At 47.0% G+C, this 20,169-nt stretch overlaps 4 protein-coding genes across 6 annotated transcripts in view; 1 reads left to right on the top strand and 3 right to left on the bottom strand.

The window, feature by feature from the left end:
• LOC143433060 (uncharacterized) overlaps nucleotides 1-20,169 on the top strand; it is a 75,249-nt gene that overhangs the window by 42,737 nt on the left and 12,343 nt on the right. The gene's annotated exons all lie outside the window — the stretch shown is intronic.
• LOC143433056 (5-oxoprolinase) lies at nucleotides 272-6,664 on the bottom strand. 2 transcript variants are annotated; one of them, XM_076910167.1, is made up of 21 exons: nucleotides 6,439-6,664; nucleotides 6,181-6,366; nucleotides 5,724-5,962; nucleotides 5,482-5,644; nucleotides 5,324-5,409; nucleotides 5,057-5,258; nucleotides 4,729-4,989; nucleotides 4,524-4,643; nucleotides 4,257-4,458; nucleotides 3,966-4,182; nucleotides 3,764-3,902; nucleotides 3,429-3,706; nucleotides 3,079-3,339; nucleotides 2,590-2,695; nucleotides 2,355-2,522; nucleotides 2,043-2,287; nucleotides 1,855-1,966; nucleotides 1,511-1,735; nucleotides 1,256-1,437; nucleotides 1,009-1,168; nucleotides 272-447 (listed from the first exon to the last, which is right to left on the bottom strand). In XM_076910167.1, exons 1-21 carry the CDS (start codon nucleotides 6,652-6,654, stop codon nucleotides 301-303), a joined length of 3,915 nt encoding a protein of 1,304 aa, XP_076766282.1. In that variant the 5' UTR covers nucleotides 6,655-6,664; the 3' UTR covers nucleotides 272-300. The 2 variants fall into 2 exon arrangements, with proteins under 2 accessions (XP_076766282.1, XP_076766281.1); XM_076910166.1 differs by having other exon boundaries at nucleotides 3,429-3,902.
• On the bottom strand, nucleotides 7,879-14,945 carry Fatp3 (Fatty acid transport protein 3). Its single transcript, XM_076910171.1, has 13 exons — nucleotides 14,779-14,945; nucleotides 10,677-10,827; nucleotides 10,355-10,598; nucleotides 9,867-10,107; nucleotides 9,579-9,780; nucleotides 9,304-9,496; nucleotides 9,085-9,228; nucleotides 8,872-9,009; nucleotides 8,716-8,782; nucleotides 8,548-8,638; nucleotides 8,315-8,468; nucleotides 8,180-8,235; nucleotides 7,879-8,117 (listed from the first exon to the last, which is right to left on the bottom strand). The coding sequence occupies exons 1-13, from the start codon at nucleotides 14,895-14,897 to the stop codon at nucleotides 8,019-8,021; spliced, it is 1,899 nt and encodes a 632-aa protein (XP_076766286.1). The 5' UTR covers nucleotides 14,898-14,945; the 3' UTR covers nucleotides 7,879-8,018.
• On the bottom strand, nucleotides 15,569-17,289 carry LOC143432864 (vesicle-associated membrane protein 3). 2 transcript variants are annotated; one of them, XM_076909814.1, is made up of 6 exons: nucleotides 17,083-17,289; nucleotides 16,936-16,985; nucleotides 16,804-16,854; nucleotides 16,408-16,640; nucleotides 15,969-16,044; nucleotides 15,569-15,730 (listed from the first exon to the last, which is right to left on the bottom strand). In XM_076909814.1, the coding sequence occupies exons 1-5, from the start codon at nucleotides 17,146-17,148 to the stop codon at nucleotides 16,007-16,009; spliced, it is 438 nt and encodes a 145-aa protein (XP_076765929.1). In that variant the 5' UTR covers nucleotides 17,149-17,289; the 3' UTR covers nucleotides 15,569-15,730; nucleotides 15,969-16,006. The 2 variants fall into 2 exon arrangements, with proteins under 2 accessions (XP_076765929.1, XP_076765930.1); XM_076909815.1 differs by lacking the exon at nucleotides 15,969-16,044 and having other exon boundaries at nucleotides 17,083-17,288.

Below are 20,169 nucleotides of genomic sequence, written 5' to 3' on the forward strand. Positions count from 1 at the left end.
TCGATTTATTAAGAAATATCTGCGTGAATCGGCTCGACTGGCGATTCAGCGCAGATTGCTCGAGCGAAATTACCCTCTTACCAACGATTCCAGCGTTATTATTATATTGGCCGCGATCGGAAGGCGATGCAGGGAGGACGATTGGAAACGGGATCAGACGATTCACTCGCGTTCCATTTATTCCCCCTGATCGATATAATTGCACTCTGTATCGAGATACGAGAGAATATTGTGCGTCGTTTTACAATTGATAACAATAATTATCGTCGCTTAGAGATGCAACGTCGAAGCCGAGTTCCGTTACACAGATTCTTGCGCCCTCCTGTATTCGAACACGCTGCCACGCTCGACGAATCCTTGTTCCCAGCGACCGCTCCGTGTCGATAGAATTCCCTCGCCAGGTGGACCGTAACCGCCTCCTCCAGGTGTCTTCAGGATAAACGTGTCCTAAGGTAAAAACTGAGTCGAGAGCTTGCAGAAACACCGAACGAAACTCGCCGCGGTATGAACCGTTCGACCGTTTCGCGGATTTTTGCCGCGCGCTGAATGAGATTGGGTATCGCGGAGACAAGAGTAAGCTCGATATTACGAACGTAAATGGGGAAACGACTTACAGCGAGAAAAGTTGGGAAACGAGCCCGTCGTATATTCCATTTTCCTCGCGGACCAAACAGTCGCCCAGCGTATATACTTGTTTCGCCTGTCCAATAGCAACGCGCCACCCCCTATCGAGGCAAATCCTTTAAACCGCGCATACATCGAGCTCGTCGCGAGTCGCGGATATATTATTCCCGATCGTGCCAGATCGAGATAAAATCTTTTACAACCCAACGACACGGCGTAAAACACGGCACAGGCTCGGCACGGTGCTTCGCGTCCACGGAATCGTCGCTGTCCGCCATTTCGGTTCGTCATATCTCGCGACTTTTACAGCGACACGTAAATTTTTACGCAATTTGTACTATCGCGAGGAATCATCGACGTAAAGGATATTGGCGTTCTTTTTACCCCTGGATACACTGCCACCGCGGTCTTCGGTCCAAGATTGATCCTCCTCCCATCGGCTCGTTGCAGCGTGTTCTTCCCTCTCTTGCCAGGATGTCCGCCAGCTAATCCTGGCGGGCTGTGCACCCTTCTTTCCGTCAGTACCGATAACATCATGGGCGCTCTACAAAAGAAACGTTCGCAAATCCCATTTTGACAATCCTATCATCCCTCTGTTTCAACAAACTCATTGATAATCGACGCGAATTACCTGAAAGTCATTTCACGAATGACTCCATCGCCACCAGGGTGAGAACCGGCGCCTCCGCTTCCAGGACGAAGAGAAAACTTGTTCAGAATAACTGGATAACGAAGCTCTAATATCTCCAGGTCCGTGATTCTCGTGTTGGTCATGTGCGTGTGCACCCCTCCTCTACCGCCCCACGTTGGTCCCTTCGCGAATAATCATTCGATGAGAAATTCGTGAGAATCGTTAGATACGAAAGAAGTGTATCGAGTCTCTTACAGCTCCGCTGCCTCCAGCGACAGTCTCGTAATAGCCCCATTCCTCAGTGCCGAGTGTCACATTATTCATGCATCCCTGCGACGCAGCGCAAGCACCAAAAGCTTGCAGGACCACGTCGACCACGCGCTGCGACGTGAGCACGTTGCCACCGACCACTGCTGCCTCCTCTGAAGGGTCCAGAAGGGATCCCTTGGGTATGATCACCTTCACGGGTTTCAAGCAACCCTGCAAAACGAAACGCGATATCTGATAACGTGTGCAAGCTGGAATAAAGTTACTATTCTCTTACATTCGACGAGCTATGAAAGGATTTAATGAAGGGTGGTAAGAAAGAAGCACGGTACCTGGTTTAAGGGTATGTCTCTGCCCACTATGCACCTCAGACAATAAATTAGCGCGGATAGAGTGATTGCACGGGGTGCGTTGCAGTTGCCCCACACTTCATAGCCTGTGCCACTGAAATTTATGTCGTTTCTTATATAGAAACGTCTTGGAGACAGTAATTTTATTGATATTGGGTAACAAAGCTTACGTGAAATCGCAAACTGCCTCGCCTTTGTCTGTGTCGATGTTTAGAAGGAACTTAATTGGACTTCCGTCGTCTAAATAATCGATTGCGGATGCCTTGGTGGTCCCAGTTTGTACGAGCAGCCATTTACCCACGGATTTCAACATATCTCTCACAGCAACCTCCGCGTTGTGTTGAATGTGGCCCATGTAAGCTTGAACGACGTCGAGACCGTATATATCGATCAGTTCGTTGACTAACAATGATCCCTGTGAAAAACAGCGAAGTGACAACGATTCTGAACGAAAAATCTAAAAGTGGTGATCGAGAAGTTACCTTGTGATTAGCTGCGATCTGCGCTCTGAGATCGCTTAGGTTGTCGGACAGATTCCTGGTTCCGGAACTTCCTGGGATCTTTCCAGGCGCCATCAACGCTTCCTCCAGTTCTTTCTCTCTGAACACACCTTTGTGCACTAGCAGAAAACTTTTGAAGGCCGCTCCTTCCTGTGGAAGAACGTAACTCCTTGTTAATTATCATAAGGAGTGACTACTGTGTGGTGAATTCTTGTACCTGATTCAAAGAAGTTGAATGCGGAGGCATAGAACCGGGTGTAATGCCTCCAATGTCAGCGTGATGCCCTCTGCTAGCCACGAAGAACACTGGTTTCTCCACGTGTCTGTTCGAATACGAAAAAATAAGTCGAAACAAATTATCAGAATAGCCAGGATTACACATATCTAAATGCACCAGAACAGGGAGTGGTGCTGTTCCAGTGGCGATAAAACTCCGCCTGCCAATGCCGTAATTTTCTCAGCAGTGGCCTACGGTGACATTTTTCCATCCACAATATAAACAAATATTAAAAATGATTAAACTGAACAGTTTACTCATTTTGAGCACTTTTCACAGAGGTGATGATGAGATCTTTCTCTCTCTTACCTCTAAAGCGGGAGATATCAAATAAATTGCAATAAAATTAATGTGATATACATCCCGACGACACAACTTTGTCACAGTAAGAGCAGAGAGAAGGTTGTGTTGTCGGGGTAAAATAAATACTCGTAAAACACAGGCGTGATGACAGTGAGATCCGGCAGATGCGATCCACCAGCGGAGGGATGATTCGCCAGAATCACATCTCCCCTCGTGAACTCCCCGTTGAAAGCTTTCAACTGATACTGAACAGTCTCCTGCATAGCGCCCAAGTGCACAGGTATGTGAGGAGCATTGGAAACGAGCCCACCGTCCGGACCAAAAACCGCGCAGGAGAAGTCCAGACGTTCCTTGATGTTCGTGGAGATGGAGGTTCGCTGAAGGATCCTTCGACAACAACACCCCAATTTAGAGCCTCGAATCTTTAACCCCCCGTGGAAACTCGAATAGAAAATGATCGGTATTCGAGGATGTACCTGCCCATTTGTTCGGCAATGCTCATGAAACGATGAGAAAAGATGCTCAGCTGGATGGTGTCCAACGCAGTGGTGACCTGAACGTTCGATCCTCGACCAATCGCTATTTTCACGTCGCCACGAGACGTGATCAGCGCGGTGCAATCGGGCTCCACGAGAATGGTACTCAAACTATCCATTATAATAGCTGGACCGTGAATCGTATGGCCAGGCGATAGAGAACATGACTGGTACACTTCTGTCTGAAGATAACCGTCCTCGAAGTACACCAAAATAGCCTGAAAAGAGATTAACTCTTTCGTATTTCGACGACAGTCTCTCCTTCTTTCGTTTACCTTTTCTGATTTTGGGGGCTCATCGGAAAATGGTAAAATCGGATCTTCCTCGATGTCCGTCTTTCCTACACCCCTCACCCTTACGTCGTTCACCAGAATCTTGCGATCAGGCATGGTGAAGCCGAATTCTGTCTGGTACCTTAATTAAATACGATTGCTATGAGATGTTCTGTTCCTCTCGACTGCTGCAAGAGTAATTTACCTTTGCAGAAACGTGGTAAGGAAGTCTCCGTGCTTGGTACCCTTGTTCCCTGTGTTTTGCGCGGGGGTGCACATCAGGGCGCAGTCTGTTCCATGGTAGCGCAAATGTAGAAAAGGTTCCGTGACTATGTGAGAATCTGGAAAGCCCTGTGCGGCCAGCTTCGCGCGAACTTTCTTCGCCAGTTCATCTAAACGCTGATCCAAGCGTGCGAATGATTCTAAATGAGAAAATAAGAAGTTCGCATGAAATTCTTGGTGCTGACTGTTCCAAGAACTTTTACTTTCATCGTACCTTGTTCGTAAACTTCCGCACTGGGTTCTTGAGCCTCTTCCACGACGTCGGCTAAGGCCATTCCATAGGCTGACAGGATCCCCGCGTATTTATGAATGAAAACAGTGCGCATTCCTAAAGAACGCGCGATGGCACACGCGTGTTGTCCCCCAGCGCCACCGAAACAAGCCAAAACGTGGCGAGACGTATCGTAACCCTTCGCCTGATACAAAAACGAACACAATACTTCCAACAAGGTCTGTAGTTAATTCTACGTATAAAAATTACCTGCGTCAACGCTCGTATCGGTCGACACATAGCTTCGTTCGCCACCTTGATAAATCCCATCGCCACTTCCTCGACGGTCATCTTCTTTCCGTGCCCCTCATTCGCTAGAAATTCGTTTATCTATAAACCGTCAAGTTAATCGTTCACTACTATCCACATACATTTGTTTCGATATATTTTTAATAGAAAACGAAGCATTCAATACTTGGTCCTTAAGTGCGCGAAAAGCCTCCATCGTTCGATATTTGTCCAGTGGTTCGTTCTCGTTGGGTCCGAATATTTTTGGGAAATACTCCGGTAGCAGACGTCCCAGTGCTAAATTCGCGTCGGTGACAGCCAGAGGACCATTCTTCTTGTAGCAAGTGGGTCCTGGATGAGCTCCAGCGCTCTCAGGTCCGACCTCGAAGAGACCCGATCTGAAGAAGAGCATCGATCCACCTCCTGCCGCGACTGTGTTCACGTCCAACTTGAAACGAATTTGTTACTCTCAGAATTCATTAATTTCCAATCTTTTCTCTTTTCGAGAGAAGTACCTGTGCAGCTTGTATCGTGACACCAGCCGTGGTGCTCTCGTAGACGTGCTCGTAGCTACCACCGAAACGACTTACGTCGGTCGAAGTGCCACCCATGTCGAACCCAATCACTGGTAAATTGGTCTCCTTGCCGTAAGTAGTGATCGCGTAGCCGACGACACCGCCTGCGGGGCCGGAAAGAATGGCTCGAGAGCCGTTGAATCTAAAAGAAAAATCTCATTGTACATTTAATCAAGTTCGACGATAGTTGAAGGGAATTGCGCTCACGAGTTCATCGGAGTCAATCCACCGTCGCTTTGCATGAACAGCACGTTCACGTCTTTCAGTTTGTCTTTGAAGCCAGAGGAGAATCCCTGAAATACATTGAAAAACTTACCCTCGATTCAAATATGAAATCGATTGAATGTTACATAGAAGAGAAATACCTGTAAATACTGCTTGATATGTGGTGTCAAATACGCGTCCGCGCAGGCAGTGAATCCTCTGGGGACTATCCTCACCATGGGCATTACTTCGTGAGAAAGCGAGACTTGTGGAAATCCGAACAGCCTCGCCAGTTCTCCTACTCTGATCTCATGGCCGGCGAATCTAAAATAAGTAACAAAAAAAGTCAGAACGCAAAGGAAGAATAAGAATGGTTGAGAGCAAGTAATGTTTCCTATCTGACGTGTAACTGTGCGCTAGGACCACCGCCAAACTTTCGATTCCATCCTTTCTCAGGTCCTCCAGATCTCGCTTCAGCTTCTCCTCGTCGAGTTCCCGCGTGACGAAAAGATCCTCGCCAGTGGATCCCTTCACTTTGCGCCATTGCTTGCTATCCAAACGGCACACGCCTGGCAACGCAGGTACCACTCTGCATCTGACTTCGACCACCCTCTTGTACAGCACTTCCGGAGTGGCTACTTGCTGAGCAAACAAAACGAGAGAGACAATTCATTACAAGTTCGTTGTTTACTCTCTTAAAAGTCGAACTATTACAAGTTTAATTACTCTCGCGAGTGATTAGTACTAAAGACGTTATAAACACCGACTTATCTCTGACTCGATTATTTATTCAATGATTACGACTCTCGCGTGTACTCTGAATAAACGGTAAAACCAGACGACTGTGCATAAACACGAACCAGGTCGAATATATTCGGTCGCGCCTGGTTCCCTATAAACAGAAGATCCCTCATTCCCTCGTTGATGAGCAGGGCCATTCTCGCGCCCTTCCGTTCCAAGAGAGCGTTCGTGGCAACCGTGGTGCCCATTCGAATCCACGAGATCAACGAACCGTCTATCTCTCCATTGATCCTCCTCCCAGTCTCCTGCAAATTAATCGATGTGAATCGTCCGAGATGAAAGCTAGTTCTAACTAAAGTTCACCCTCGTTGTAGTACCTGCTCGAGGATCCTGCGGATCCCTTCACGCGGCGCGTCCTCGTAGTTCGTCGGATCCACGGACAGCAGTTTCATCACTCGAATCTTGCCGCTCGGACATCTGGCGTAGACGTCAGTAAACGTGCCGCCGCGATCTATAGCGAACTCGAATTTCTGCTGATCCATTCTGCGAGCGAACGGTTCGACGATGGCCACCGGAATGGAGCGAGATTTCATGCGATGCACGAGGGCGACTGTTTCGACAGATACCGCGGGACCTTGGCGAGAGATGAATCTTGTGCACGATAAAGATAAAATATATAAAGATAAATGAGAATTCGAAGTGTCTTGTATTTGTACGAGCCGCGTACGTATATGCGTGACCAAACAAGACGAGACCGCCAACAATCGCAGCTACTCTCTACTGCTGAAAAAAATTGAGGAACGTAGCTGGTTGTGCTTTGATTCGACTGAAATTGAGGTGATTTAGGTGGGACGTAGATGGTCGCTCGAGGTTGTCATGATCCATTCCACTTCCCGTTCGATACGGAATTAATTTCCGTACATCATTCCAAGCAGTCGCGCACACGACGACAGCACCGTAACGAGTACCTACGCAGCTGGCTGTTGCGGTGTTTTTCCATTTCCTACGAACCAATGGAAATCGAATGCGTAACCAGCCGTGGGACGTACCGTCGAGGTTAGGTCAATTATATCGTCCGCAATTGAAATTAACGTCCAATCGTTAGTTCTGGCCCGTTGAAAAAGGTACGTGGGTGAGCGATTGCTTTCGACTTCGCACGTACGAAATTATTGTAGTTTATCGTTCGCGTGGTTGATGCGGGGAGATAATTCCGATGGAGCCGTCGATCGTTCTCGATCGTGCCTCGTGGACAGGGCGGGAACGTAGGATCTGATATCGCACATTGGTCCGATAACGACGAGGGTCACCGTACTTGGCGCGAGACTGCGCATCGACGAGCTCTGCTCCTATGTAACGAAGCCCGGGTAGGCGTGAAAATAAGGCACGTAGACGTTGGGGACAAAGTCCAGTTCGAATTGCTTTTTCTCAACAAGGGGACAATTTATTTAAACTACGACGCGGCGTTCCGTCTTTTACACACGTTGTCGCATCACGGGGTCGCAGCCGTTCCGTGCACACACTCGCAACCTACACCTTCTTTCCTGTTTTTTTATTTTTTTTTTTTTTTGCAAAATAACTTAGTAATCTTAAGCTATAGGAATTTTTTTTCGACAGATGGTAATACACGTGTAACGCGCGGTTCAATATTCATCACCACGAGCAAATCGTCGCGAACGTTTCCTCGTTTCACCTTTCTTTCATTAAAATGCACCTCGTCTGCAGCTTCGCTAATTCCGAATGGTTGAATATTTATGAGTATAGAGAGTAAAGTGGGTATAAAAATACGTGTAAATGCGATACGTTTCGGGGCACTCTTGCTGCCGTGAAAAATTGCAAATATTCCTGCGGACGTAGGACTAAATTAGCCTAGGAGACGTATTCTCGTTAACTTGGATAGATATTATACAAAATCAGAATCAGCTTATACTTTCGTCGAGCCCTTTCAAAAGCGTTCGGCTCACAGTCGAACCTTCCCCTCGAGGATATTGTTGTAAATCTGTTCTGTGACTTTCACGTAGACACCTGAGTTGTCGAGGAAATAAAGTGGGTCTGACACCTGCAAGTATCGAACGATTTAAGTAGCGTATCGAGAAAGCACGAGGAGAATCTGAAGATTACCTTCTCGATGTTGAATCCTTCGCGCTGAAGGTCCTTTTTCTTCATCTTGAACGTTCCTAACGAGACAGCAGACATTAATCATCGATCAGAACGAGGCGAGACGATCGATACAGTGGTTAGAATTGATATACTTGCCAGTGATTGGTAATTCTGAGAGGACTCGAACGAAAAGTGGTCTGGCGTACGACGGCAAGGACTTCTTCAAACCTTCCGCCATTTCTTTCATGTTCAAACTGTGCTCTGGGTCGTAAATGGCTGCCATCCCAGCTTTTCCTTCAGCTCCGGGTACCTGTTCGCGTCGTGCAACGCGTCACACGTTCATTTCGAGTTTTGCAAACACTTTTGTGGAAGTTTCATTTGACTATTACCTCGACTCCGTAAACGACCGCGTCCTTCAAACCTACCACGTTACTGATCACAGCCTCCACCTCAGAAGTGGCGACATTCTCGCCATGCCATCTATAACAGTTTTTTTTCATTAGAAAAACGAATGGAGGACTTCAAAGCAGAGTCTGAGAACGTCTGAAAAATCTTGCCTAAACGTATCACCGGTTCTGTCTCGAAAATAAAAGTATCCAAGCTCGTCCATGACCAGAATATCACCTGCGCAAAGAGCAATCGAACTGATTCTTAGTAATTCTCAATTATTCATGAGTGTATCATTTCCGCGGCATTTTTACGCGTAAACTAACCGGAATTAAAGTATTGATCTCCCTTCTTGAAGACGTCGCGGAGAATCTTCTGTTCCGTCGCTTTCATGTCCGCGTAACCATAGAAACTGATCAGCACCCTCTTTGGATCGATCTTGCCCACAAAAACGCCTGGATCGCCTTGAGATCGAATAAAAATCGTCAGAGAATGCTCGTGTTTTTTTTAAAAACGCCGTAGAAAAACATTTTACTAACCTGGTTTGCAACGAATGCACAGGCCGTTTGGCCCTCTCATTGGTTCCCCAGTCTCCTCGTCGACTCTGATTAAGGTCACTGGATACAACGAGCCAGCGTAAAGTGGAACGAATCCTACAGCGCCAACCTTGTTGTCAATGTTCACTGAAAGACAAGTTTAAAAAATGAAGAAAAATCGTCTCATCGAACCAGACTATTGAGACGACGAGGACAAATTACCAAGGTTCGAATTTCCCTCAGTGGCACCGTAGAATTCGCCGATCTGCTTCACGCCGAATCTCTCCACGAAAGCCTTCCAAATCTGCGGTCTGAGCCCGTTGCCAAACATCAATCGCACTTTGTGATTCTTGTCGCAAGCAGCTGATGGCGTCGACAGCAGATATCGACACATTTCGCCGATGTATTGAGCTACCTACGACCAGAACACCCTTTCGAGTAATTCTTTAAAAGATTTAAGATCAAGAAATGAACGACGAACGCAAGAATAACCTTACAGTGCATTCGTAATAGACGCAGTCCGGCCAGAACTTGGAGGCGCTGAAACGTCCTCGAAGGACGACCGTGATTCCGCTAAGCAACGTTTGGCCCACCCCGATCAACCCTCCGGCTGTGTGGTACAACGGTAACGAGTTGTAAATGCGATCGCTCGGCTGCAGATTTAACATAGAGTTCACGCCATATGACATCAGCATGAACCTGAAACGATATATTCGTTCGTCGATCGATATAAATTGCAAATATCATCAGGTTAGCGTATAGTAAAACGGGAGGGTACGTCGCACCTTATGTTGGTAATGACAGCGGGCTTTGGCATCCCTGTGGTACCCGACGTGTAGATGTAAATCAGCTTTTCCGCGGGGTAACCCTTGTTCACGTCAGCCGTTAACGGTTTCGGATCGATCGTGCTGATTTCTGCGCTCAGATCGATCGCGTTCTCCAGGAAAGCACTTTTCGGCTGCTCGGGTTCGGACCATTGGTACAAATCCGTCGTAGACACGATACTCTTCTTAATTTCCTCGATCGCTGAAGAGAGAACGGATAGTAATTTACACATACGAGATTCCAGGTTTTTACTATCTTTGCTTAATTAATATTTTTGTACTTTTTGCGTTAAGTCTTCGAGTAAACATTTGCCCGGCATATCATTGGCGATTTACTGAAAACGCGCATCGTCGAACACGTTTTGCATAATGGAAATCTATGGAATTCTAGGAAACGATGCGTTGTCTTTGAACGTTTTTCTAATTTTTCCCACTTTTTTCTCTCTTACCGTCTTTAAAGTTCGATCCGAAAATAACGGCCACGCAACCGGCGGCTTTGATGCTGTGGACCAGCACGTCGCGTCGGAGGTTCGTGTTGACCAAGGCAGCCACCAGGCCAACTTTGCTCAGACCCAACCAGATCCCCACGTATTCCGGTCGATTTTCCAGGATCAGACCGATGCGTTGCTCGCGACTCTTCGACGAGTACTTGTTCCGGAAGTAATGCGCCACTCGATTGCTGAATTCTTCCAGCTAGATTCGAACATCAAAGACAATTACGTACATGGAATTTCGATCTTTCTATCTGGCTATCAACATTTCGCGGCTTGCCTCCCGATACGTCCATTCCTTGTCCTCGAAGATGAAAGCAATTCTGTCGGGATGATCCGTCGCCAGCTTCGTGAACATCTTCGCCACGGTGAGCCTTCGCCGTTCCCACCACCATAGTATAACGTTCACTCGAACGAACCTGTACGCTCCCCTGTATACGATTCATAAATAATTCTTTTTTTTTACCACACGTGATGAGAGAAAAAAGTAATAAAAAAATCAGATAAAATGTAGAGCGAGATCGAGCTACCGTTTCTTTGGAAGAGAGAGAGCCCGGTTGATGGACAATCGAGTCAAATGGTAATGTTCAGGGTAATGTCGCAGTTCCTGCGTAACGTGTTTCTGGGATGGGAAAGGGGTCACTCGTAGATGGATTAAATGGAATGATTAGAAACGAATTAGGGTACAGGGCAATGAATACGGTTGCATCTTTTCTGACACGCCGGTACGTGTGTAGCTCTGTCGCGTACCGTCACGTCCCTCCCTGACATTGCGTCCTTTTCTCGGCGGATCAATTGGGTAATTTCGCGGCTCGACACGCGCGTGACATGTGTCCACGCGATCGCGATCTTTCAGCCACGTTCCTTTCTCGATACCCGTCAGATCTCATCTTCCTGTCCGACTGACATTCGACGAAATTCTAATCGATCGACGTCGAGGAAAATTATCGTCAACCTTCGAGCAACTCTTAAACATTCGCAAGCCCTTCGATGCGTTTCTCTCGGTAAACAATGTTATTTCCTTGGTGCACATTCATTCTTGAAACGATAGAAGGCGGGACGATTGTTTTCGAAAATATTGTTCAGAAGTGACGGCCAACGAGTCACGCTCGTCGCGAAAAATGCACAACAACCGATACGTCCCCGGAAGATTACACCATCGGAGCTCTCGTATCGCGGTGAACATACGATACCAGCGGTCGAGTCCCTCTCTCGAGGCTTCCACGGTGATTAAATGAAATCAAATAAAAGAACGAAGCAAGCGGTGCGTGCTAGGCACGAGAGGGTAAAACTCGAGGCACGACCGCGGATCATCACCTCGCGGTTTCGTTGCTACGCGTTGAAACCACCCCTCTCACCGGAACGACTATCTCTAAATCATCGACTGTCGCTTCGTCCACTCCGTAAACTCGCGTTTCGAATCGCTCGTATCGATTTTTAATCATTTAAAGCGTGCAATCATTTAAAGAACGCACGATGTTAAAAGATAAATTCGATTTCGATGGAGAAAAGAGACTTGTTTATTCGTGACTCAGTGATTCAGTAAGTGGTAAAAACCAGTAATTACATTAACTTATGATCGTTTGGGGGTACAACAGCTTAGACTTAATGAAATTACTGGTTTTTACCAATTACTGAATCACCGAGTCACGAATAAACAAGTCTCTTTTATCCATCGAAATCGAATTTATCTTTTTTAACATCGTTTAAACTTATGATCGTTTGGGGTACAACGACTTAGACCATTGCGCTGGAACAATTCGCATGATCGAACGCTCGCACTTCTCAAAGTCGTTGACCGAGGTCAAAGATTGCAGCGACATTGCAGTGTCTCTATCGAAACGATACGCGTGCGAGTGAAAAAAAAGGGAGGAATGTGTGGTCTCGTGGGAAACTGCACCGAGTACGAACGCTTCGACACAGGGCAATTGAGACGGTTTCTTTTCGAGTACCGATAGACCGACGTTTAATTGAAAGTAAACGTCGGTATCCAGGTACTCGTTGTTGTTTTGGGAGCTGATTTTTTTGCGAGTCACGTTTGTTTTCGCGCGATTACGCGTACGCGGCTCCTCGTTGAAGAATAAAACACAATCATTCTGGTCTTTCGAAGCAACTTTTGCTCTTTATATACGTAATTATCGACTCCTCGACCGATTTGTAAACAGCCTGACGACGACGCGATGATGGGGATTCGAACCTGCGACGACGCTCGAAACCTCTCCTCTCTCTCTCTCTCTCTCTCTCTTCACTTTTGCGTTCGCTATTACCAGCTCGTGCCTTTACTCACTTCGCCAAATACCTTCCCTCTTCAATAATTACATTTCTAGTTCGCAATGAAAATTTTCGAAATTCGAAACATTGTTTGCGACGAAAATGAAACAATTCCACGATAATTTATTAATGGAAAGAATTGAAGAATCGTTCGTATACCGTCTCGGGTGCAAGGAACGATGTAATTCCTCGTTCTCATCGCTTCTATAAGCTCGGATGCGACAAAGGTTCCGACTCTACAGTTTTTAACCGTGGTACAGGGAAATGGAGCAATTGTCACGTAAAGGACGTTCAATTGGCGGTGTACAAGTCTCCTCCTCGCGTCTGTACGATTTTTAACAGAATAATTGTCGGGATAGGATAGTGGGAGTAAAATTATTAGTAGAAGAAAATTTAATAACGTTTATTTCCCACAGTCTCCGCTGTGTCTAATATTCAAGCATAAAGATGCACCATTCTTTGTACCCTTTCTCGATGCATCGTTGCAGCAATTGCACCGTTACTCATGCACGTTCCTCGCAGCCCGATAACGCGCTGCATCTTATCAACCTCAGACAAATATTTTCCCCGTACGCTCGCTGTGAATTCGCGGGTACGAAGTTTCTCTTCCACGAGCAAAGTGCACGCGCGACAACGGTACAAGCTGTATTATCAATTTCTCGGCAATCAGTCATTATCGAACTGGTTCGCTCGAGTTACGAGTAATCCGTACTCTTCGAACCTTGTCTTCCAGCAATCGGAAATCTACCTCCGAGTTAAGCGAGCTCGATTCGCGAAACAATCGCCGAGCGAAGGAACGCGAAGAGGAGGATCGTTCGAGGCGAAACGCTTGGCGTTTGCACGGGCACGGCTCGTAAGGCTCGATCGCGACTTCAAAACAATGTCATTCAGCGAGCTGTTTAAATTCCATGCGCTCCATATTGGCCCTACAATGGCCGTTCACGGCGGCACAATACGCGCGATGCATCCGCCTTCGAACGTGTGCACGACCACACGCTCGGGCCAATTCGCAAGAATACACTCGCTCGTCACGGTTGATCATCGCGATGAAAATCAATGCCGTACGACCGTGTCCCTTTTCGCTCGTTCATTACGCAATCCTTGCGGAACGTGCGTCGCGACAGCCACAATTGAGTTTTTGTCAAAACGCCTCGCCCCCCTGCGAGCCGCGAGGAAGCTAAACCGATCGTCTGCAAATTTGTCGAACCAGGTATTATCGAGAGCGTAAGATCGATGGTTAACTTTGCAGAGATCCTACTAAATCTAAACTACCGCGTAGTCGATCGATTGGACTTTCGAGCGGTCAATGTACGAGTTTAGGAAATTAGCGAACCTAATTAATAGTGGATCCGTGAGGAACCATTCAGTACGAAGGGCTGAGAATTTCAGTCGAGTCTCGATTCTATATCAGCGATAACAATTCTTCTATACTTCGCTATAAACACCTCGATTAATTCTAAGTAAGAGTCGCGCGATAACGTGGAGATGAAAAAATAATTAGAACGGCAAACGTGGTCGCACGTTGCCGCGTGGTTTCGTTCGAATGGCAGACCTTTGATCGCGTTCAATGGTGCCGTGAAACTTCTTAAGTGATCTAATTGTAAAGGTTGAGTTTGGAACTTCGAAGTGTATCCGCGACCTGGTCCATGCATACATCTCTAAGCTTGTTGGTCCATTCAGATCCGTTTCGTACGAATGATGAGGATTACAGAGGTTCGTTTAGGAATCTTCTGACGCGCGGATGGAAACGCGTGTAGGAGGAATCTCGCGCGGGTACGTAGGAACGTATCGAAGATGATGGAACGTTTTTTGCATGCCACTACGTGTCGGCCTCGATTATCAACACTAGCACGTGTTATCGTCGCAGTATCGGTGAATGTCAAACGCTGTCTCGAAAAGCGTCCCGTGTTTTAGTCGATAACAACATCCTTCGTATTTACGAGTGACGAAAAAAAAAAGATAGGAAGTATTCGACCGATATTCTACAAATTTGGCATCGCTCAAATATTTTTGTCATTGAATCAGAAAGACAATTTAAAAACATTCGAGCAATCGTTACAACGCGCCTTTTTTCTTCTTATTTTACCGAGAGGAGAACGAGGAATACTCACACCACGTCTCTAGGCAGGGTCTTCCAGAGCGAGTGTATGAATCGCCGGCGTGGTCCAGTGAGCAGATAGGCGCCGATGACCACGGTCAGAGCCGGGATCAGAAACTCGTACAGCTCCATGATGGCCCTCCAACCTTGGGGGCGCGCTCGTTCGCGGCTGACCTTTCTCGAGTCGCGCGGAAACGAGGATGAAATTGAAAGGTATAAAAGGAACGCGCGCTGGACGACGCTCGACGCGCGCCTGCGAATGCTCGGTACGTGACGCGTACCAACGACGACTGAACGCCCTCTGAACGAGCGTGCGGCTCCCGTGCAGCTATCTGCCGACGTGTGTACCTCTACTTACTCGCGACGCGGCTGCACGTCTCGAAACGCAAGTGCAATCGATTGCCATTGATAGCCACCAGCGTGGAACGTGGAGGGAGATCGCGTTCCGCGGCTACGTTCGCTCGTACGAGCGCGCGAATGCCCGCGCGTTCGACTTCCAGACGGGTTCTCGAGGCCTCGAGACTTCGAATGAATTTGAAAAAAAAAGTTGAAGTTTCCAAGTGTTCGTTGGTGGACTACGCGTTAAGTGCAATTCGCGATTGGTGCTAAAGGTATGAATCAAGAACGCAAACGGGTTGTTATCGTCTCGAGCGGTCGTGATGCGTGCGCGTGCGATTGTATTTGCTTTTCTAATTAACGAACGAAGCGAGACTCTGCATTGACGCACACGATCTTTAATTATCTCGTGGGACGAGTATTCGAAACAGTCGGGGCGCTCTGAAATCAGGATTCCTACCAGTGGATTAAAAATAATAAGATATGTATTTATAGAAACTTATCGTAAGAATAATACACGTATGCGATCCATAAAAGACAGGTACAAAATGTACAACGTACGCTCTCGTAAACTATAGTGTTTCAGTCTGGAGGGAGCTTCAGTCACGAATATTTCACGATGATGGATACTGAAAAACAAAACGTCGATCATGCGTACACGCTCGACCGTGGTTCGAGGTAGAAGGGAAATGAAGCGCATGCACAGTCGAACTAACAACGGACAGTGTTCCAAGACGCGAAGGAAGGAAGGTACTCGTTTAACTTGTTAAGTGGCGAAAACAATTAAACTACTTTTGGCTGTTACGTACAAGGAAGCATGTGCGGACGTGTATGAATCGATCGGGTGTGGAAAACAGTGATGAGTACCTGGAATCGAACGATCGAAGCTTGCTACACCGTGTTCGTTATCTGAGAACCAGATAAAGCACCATGATGTCCAGAACTGAAAACGATACGCGTCGATCTAACTACGTATACTCAGAGTTTTTTTATTCTATGAAACGATTAATGGTTCACGTTGAAGAACGTAATTTGAAAAACGCAAGAAAACTTCAGTGCCATGCACGATATCTACGATGGGTGAACGCGTATGTTCGATGAACGAATCGGAAATGCTCAATCGAAATTGAAAAGAGTACACTGCTTCGGAAGAAGAGTTCCTCTCCAGAAGAAAACGAAACGACAGAGAGTCTGAAGACAAACGGTTGAGCATCTCTGTTTTAAAATGAAATGCGTTAAAGAAAAAGAAAAAAAAAAAAAAAACAGCATGCGCTTGCCATGCAGTTTCCAGTGATTCACGCCGTACCAATGATGCAGATGACCACCGTGACGGTAACAGCGATGAGAACGATCCTCGTTTTGAAGTTCTGCAACCACGCTCTTTGCTGAGCCTTCTTCGCCGTCGCTCTAAATTCGTTTCCAGTCACATTCAATCGATCGCTGGCTTCCTGCAAGTCCTCCAGCCTTTCGCCACGCTCCATTACCTTCTGCACGTTATCCCGCATCACCTCCGTCACTTCCTGAATTTGTAGTCTGACGCTAGAACGGAAAAACGAGCGACAACAGTGACCTTATTCTTAAACGTTTCGCAACGGGCGATCACTGGCTGCTTTTATAGCGATATTTCGGATCAAAGGATCCTACTCGATCATAGTACAAAAGCAAATCAGATTCTGCTTAAAAATATGGAAGATATTCTTACCTATCCATCTTACCGTCCGTCTTAGCTTCGGTCGCGGACGTGCTCGGTTGACTGGAACAGATAAATCGCTGGTTAAAACACTCAGAAATGATCGTACAAACCCAAAAAAATCGTTCCATCAGTTGTACTTACTTAAACAACATATGTTCATCATGATCGCTGTCGTGCTCCAACAACAGTTCCTGAAACGATATTCCAAGTTAAATTTCCCGCCGTATCACCATCACCTAACGCGTCATCGATGCGCCGTAAAGGCCAACTCGTCGCAGACCCACTCACCTTCTCGTCGTTCGCGGCGGTTTTTATATCCTCTCGGGACAGATCCCACTTGCTGCTCGCCGACATGCTTCCTCTTCAACCAGCCGGACTCCCGCGTTTTGTTAAATCGATCGTTGAACGGGTTATACACGCGAACTCACCTCGAACGCGCTACGAAACACTTGTCGCGTGGCCATATTGCTGACGCAGAAGCCGTGGTCCCATCAAGAACTGGAGGTCGTTCTAGTCTTCGCCTGTGCGATAGATGTCGCGGCTGATACGCCTTGTTCAACGTGCACGCGGCTGCAACCCCTGCCCCGGGGGTGCACGTGAGTTCCCTCGATTTTTATCGACAAAAAATTGCCTATTTTTATACCTCGCCTCTAATCAGAATTCGATGTTCGTTTATGACAGAAAAAAAATTTTACTCGATCTCGATCAGATACGTATAATCGCGCGTTACAGGGTCAGAGAGGGTTAATCGTTCTGGTGTCTTTATTGGTCAATCTCTCGCGCGGATGTATTTTTATTCACTTCGAGGGACACCAGGGGTGGAAATTTGCGCGTTAACCGGAAGATTAATATAGATCCAGGGGAAGGAATCTTTGCGTTACGTATATTGCTTTTATTTCGACATAAACATCTAAAGTCTAAGCTCTACCACAGACATATAGAGTACATCAGGATAGATAACAAAATATGCTGATTGTCGTGTGGACGTGCAGGGACTCCTCGCGGATTTCGATCGGAAGGTGCAATTAATTTCGCTGGAAACAGTAATAGTCGCGAGATCGTTCGCTCGCACGGGGAAAGAGATGAGGGAAAGCGCAACCCTGCACGGGGTCCTCGCGTACATGGTATCGTTCTTACAGAGAGAGTAGAAAAATGCCGATGGGAGATCGTAATAAAACGTGTTGCGTGGACGAGATTGCGTGTATAAAAATAGACCAGCCTCTCGGGGTACCCGTAACTCTGAGGTATCCACGATTTCTTATATAGGACGATTAACGAGGCTCGCAACACGGGATGCGAACCAGACATCGTGTCCGGATCAGCTCGCTGTTCCGGATCTTCGCTCCTTCGTTTCAACGAATCGATAACTCTAAGAGGGACGATTACGACACTCGGGTGTCTACGATTAAATATACGAATACTCGACTGTTTCCTACTACATAGAAGCTGTTGCTCGATATGTGAAGCTGTTTACCTAACTTTACAGATACCAGACGATGCCCCAACGTGGCCGCGACGATCGTTACCGATAATCAGCCGGTCTCGTCGTGAGCAACGTCGATGACAATGATACGATAATTCTAATGTGCACATATACCGACGGAGAGATCGTTCTCCATCCGTCTTGTACGTTTTTAGGCCGTCCCTACTCGATTGAAGTTTTTCTCGTTTAGCGTTTTTTTTCCTTTCTCTCTCTCTCTCTCTCTCTCTCTCTCTCTCTCTCACTCTCTCTCTCTCTTCTTCTTTCTCGTTCGCTCCGGCAAACCGTATCGACAGGTCCCGCAAAAACGGGATACCAATCTCCTTGGCCAAAGCTTCGCTTCCAGGGGGGAAAACGTAATGGAAGTCGTACGAGCGTCTTTCCGGACCGTGGAAGACAGGTTGGAAACGATTACAAACGAATTTTCTACCGACCTTACCTCTAAATTAGAAACGTCTGGAAAAGCGACGGGTAGCTCCCGAATTAACCCTTCGCAGTCAAACTGGCTCGTTACCGCCGGCAATTTCGCATTATCTTTCCAGACGTCGAAGAGAGTTTGCCCGCGGAGGATTAAGATCGCGATGTTCACCAAGACCTTCCGTAAAACATCTTACTCGCTATCTGTAATCGCTTAACTGTTTACGTGGCGTATATTATATTTGTACGCGGTATCGTGTAATAAGTAGAAGCGTTACGACGACCAGCGTCGCTAGAATTGGACGAAACCAGCGTCCAGCGAAACGAATTGAACGAACTTCGATTCGTTGGCTCGATTTCCAACGCGAAATGCCACGGGCTACCGGAAACGGGCCGGCCGTCAACGGCGAGTAGTCCAGTTAATCTAATTAATTAACGAGACGTCGTCGACAACGTCTTGTTTCACTTCTTGGCAAGTGGAGAACGGCTTGAAAATCGAGCCAGTCCGTGGAACGATCGGAGCCCGATTCCGCGTGCAGCGTTCTCGCCTCGACTCGGATCAATTTTATCCCGGAAGTAGACGACGATCGCCAGTTTTTATCCCAATTATTGGAACCAGTTTAATCGTGGCCGATGTATCTGCGTAGCCGCAATTATCGGAAAACTCTTTCTCTACCTCTGTGCACGCGTTACACGTGAAAGGAACATACTTTGTTGTCGTTTCAACTCGATTATTGGATACAGGGTGAGGTGATTTGCGTAAAAGGGGCGATACGGTATTCTTCTTTCTTTTTCCAATTCGATCCTGTATACGTAAAAAATGCGTAGAAATGTTTAGTATTTTTCTTTCTTTTTATTCCGAGGTATTCTAAAATAATCGTGCGAAATTAATGCGCGATGTTCCGTGGCGTCCTCCGCGTCACCCGAGCTCATCAATTACGATCGATGCCCGTCTTTCGAACGAATCGGAGGAAAGCGTAATAAACCTTGAAATTCTTTTAACACTTTTCAGCCATAAAAACGCTGCTTTTTATGGCCCGGTGTTTTTCCGCCAACTTCAAGGGACGAGCGTATCGATCGTCTCGGCAGGAATCACCCCCATGTATAAATGAGCACCGGCGTAGAGCAACCGGTTGCAACACGCGACGGAGGGTACACGTGTCACCCATTAGATCCTAATAAATAATCGAGCCGCAAGCGAACCAGCCGCCAAATTTATACGAGCCGTCGTTCCTCTCGCGGCGAATCCTCCCGGTTATTTGTCTTCGATTCTAATTTCGAGGGCTGGCGTCGAATCGCGGCTCGTATTGGTCCAGAATCAATTCGTAATGGGTATCGCGTCCCGATTTAAACGTCGCTCGTGAACAATGCGAATCGCTCCTCCCGGAAAACGAGCCGCACTCCGGTGTACCGCGAAGCAAGGCGAAACCGATCGTTCGACGAGATTGACACTTAATAAATCGTCGGAGAGTCGCGTC

Source organism: Xylocopa sonorina, chromosome 2 (genome assembly GCF_050948175.1).
Source record: "Xylocopa sonorina isolate GNS202 chromosome 2, iyXylSono1_principal, whole genome shotgun sequence".
NCBI classification, from domain to species: domain Eukaryota; kingdom Metazoa; phylum Arthropoda; class Insecta; order Hymenoptera; family Apidae; genus Xylocopa; species Xylocopa sonorina.

Coding starts and splice junctions, on each gene's coding strand:
- LOC143433056 (XM_076910166.1), bottom strand. CDS start 6,654: ATGAAATCTCGCTCCATTCCGGTGGCCATCGTCGAACCGTTCGCTCGC. Junction 5,259..5,323: donor GGATTGACTCCGATGAACTC/GTGAGCGCAATT, acceptor TTTTTCTTTTAG/ATTCAACGGCTCTCGAGCCA. Junction 1,967..2,042: donor GAGGCAGTTTGCGATTTCAC/GTAAGCTTTGTT, acceptor CATAAATTTCAG/TGGCACAGGCTATGAAGTGT.
- Fatp3 (XM_076910171.1), bottom strand. CDS start 14,897: ATGGAGCTGTACGAGTTTCTGATCCCGGCTCTGACCGTGGTCATCGGC. Junction 10,599..10,676: donor AGGAATGGACGTATCGGGAG/GCAAGCCGCGAA, acceptor GTTCGAATCTAG/CTGGAAGAATTCAGCAATCG. Junction 8,469..8,547: donor CGGTCGTTTACGGAGTCGAG/GTAATAGTCAAA, acceptor CGACGCGAACAG/GTACCCGGAGCTGAAGGAAA.
- LOC143432864 (XM_076909814.1), bottom strand. CDS start 17,148: ATGTCGGCGAGCAGCAAGTGGGATCTGTCCCGAGAGGATATAAAAACC. Junction 16,855..16,935: donor GATGAACATATGTTGTTTAA/GTAAGTACAACT, acceptor TATCTGTTCCAG/TCAACCGAGCACGTCCGCGA. Junction 16,045..16,407: donor GGTGGTCATCTGCATCATTG/GTACGGCGTGAA, acceptor TATCGTTTTCAG/TTCTGGACATCATGGTGCTT.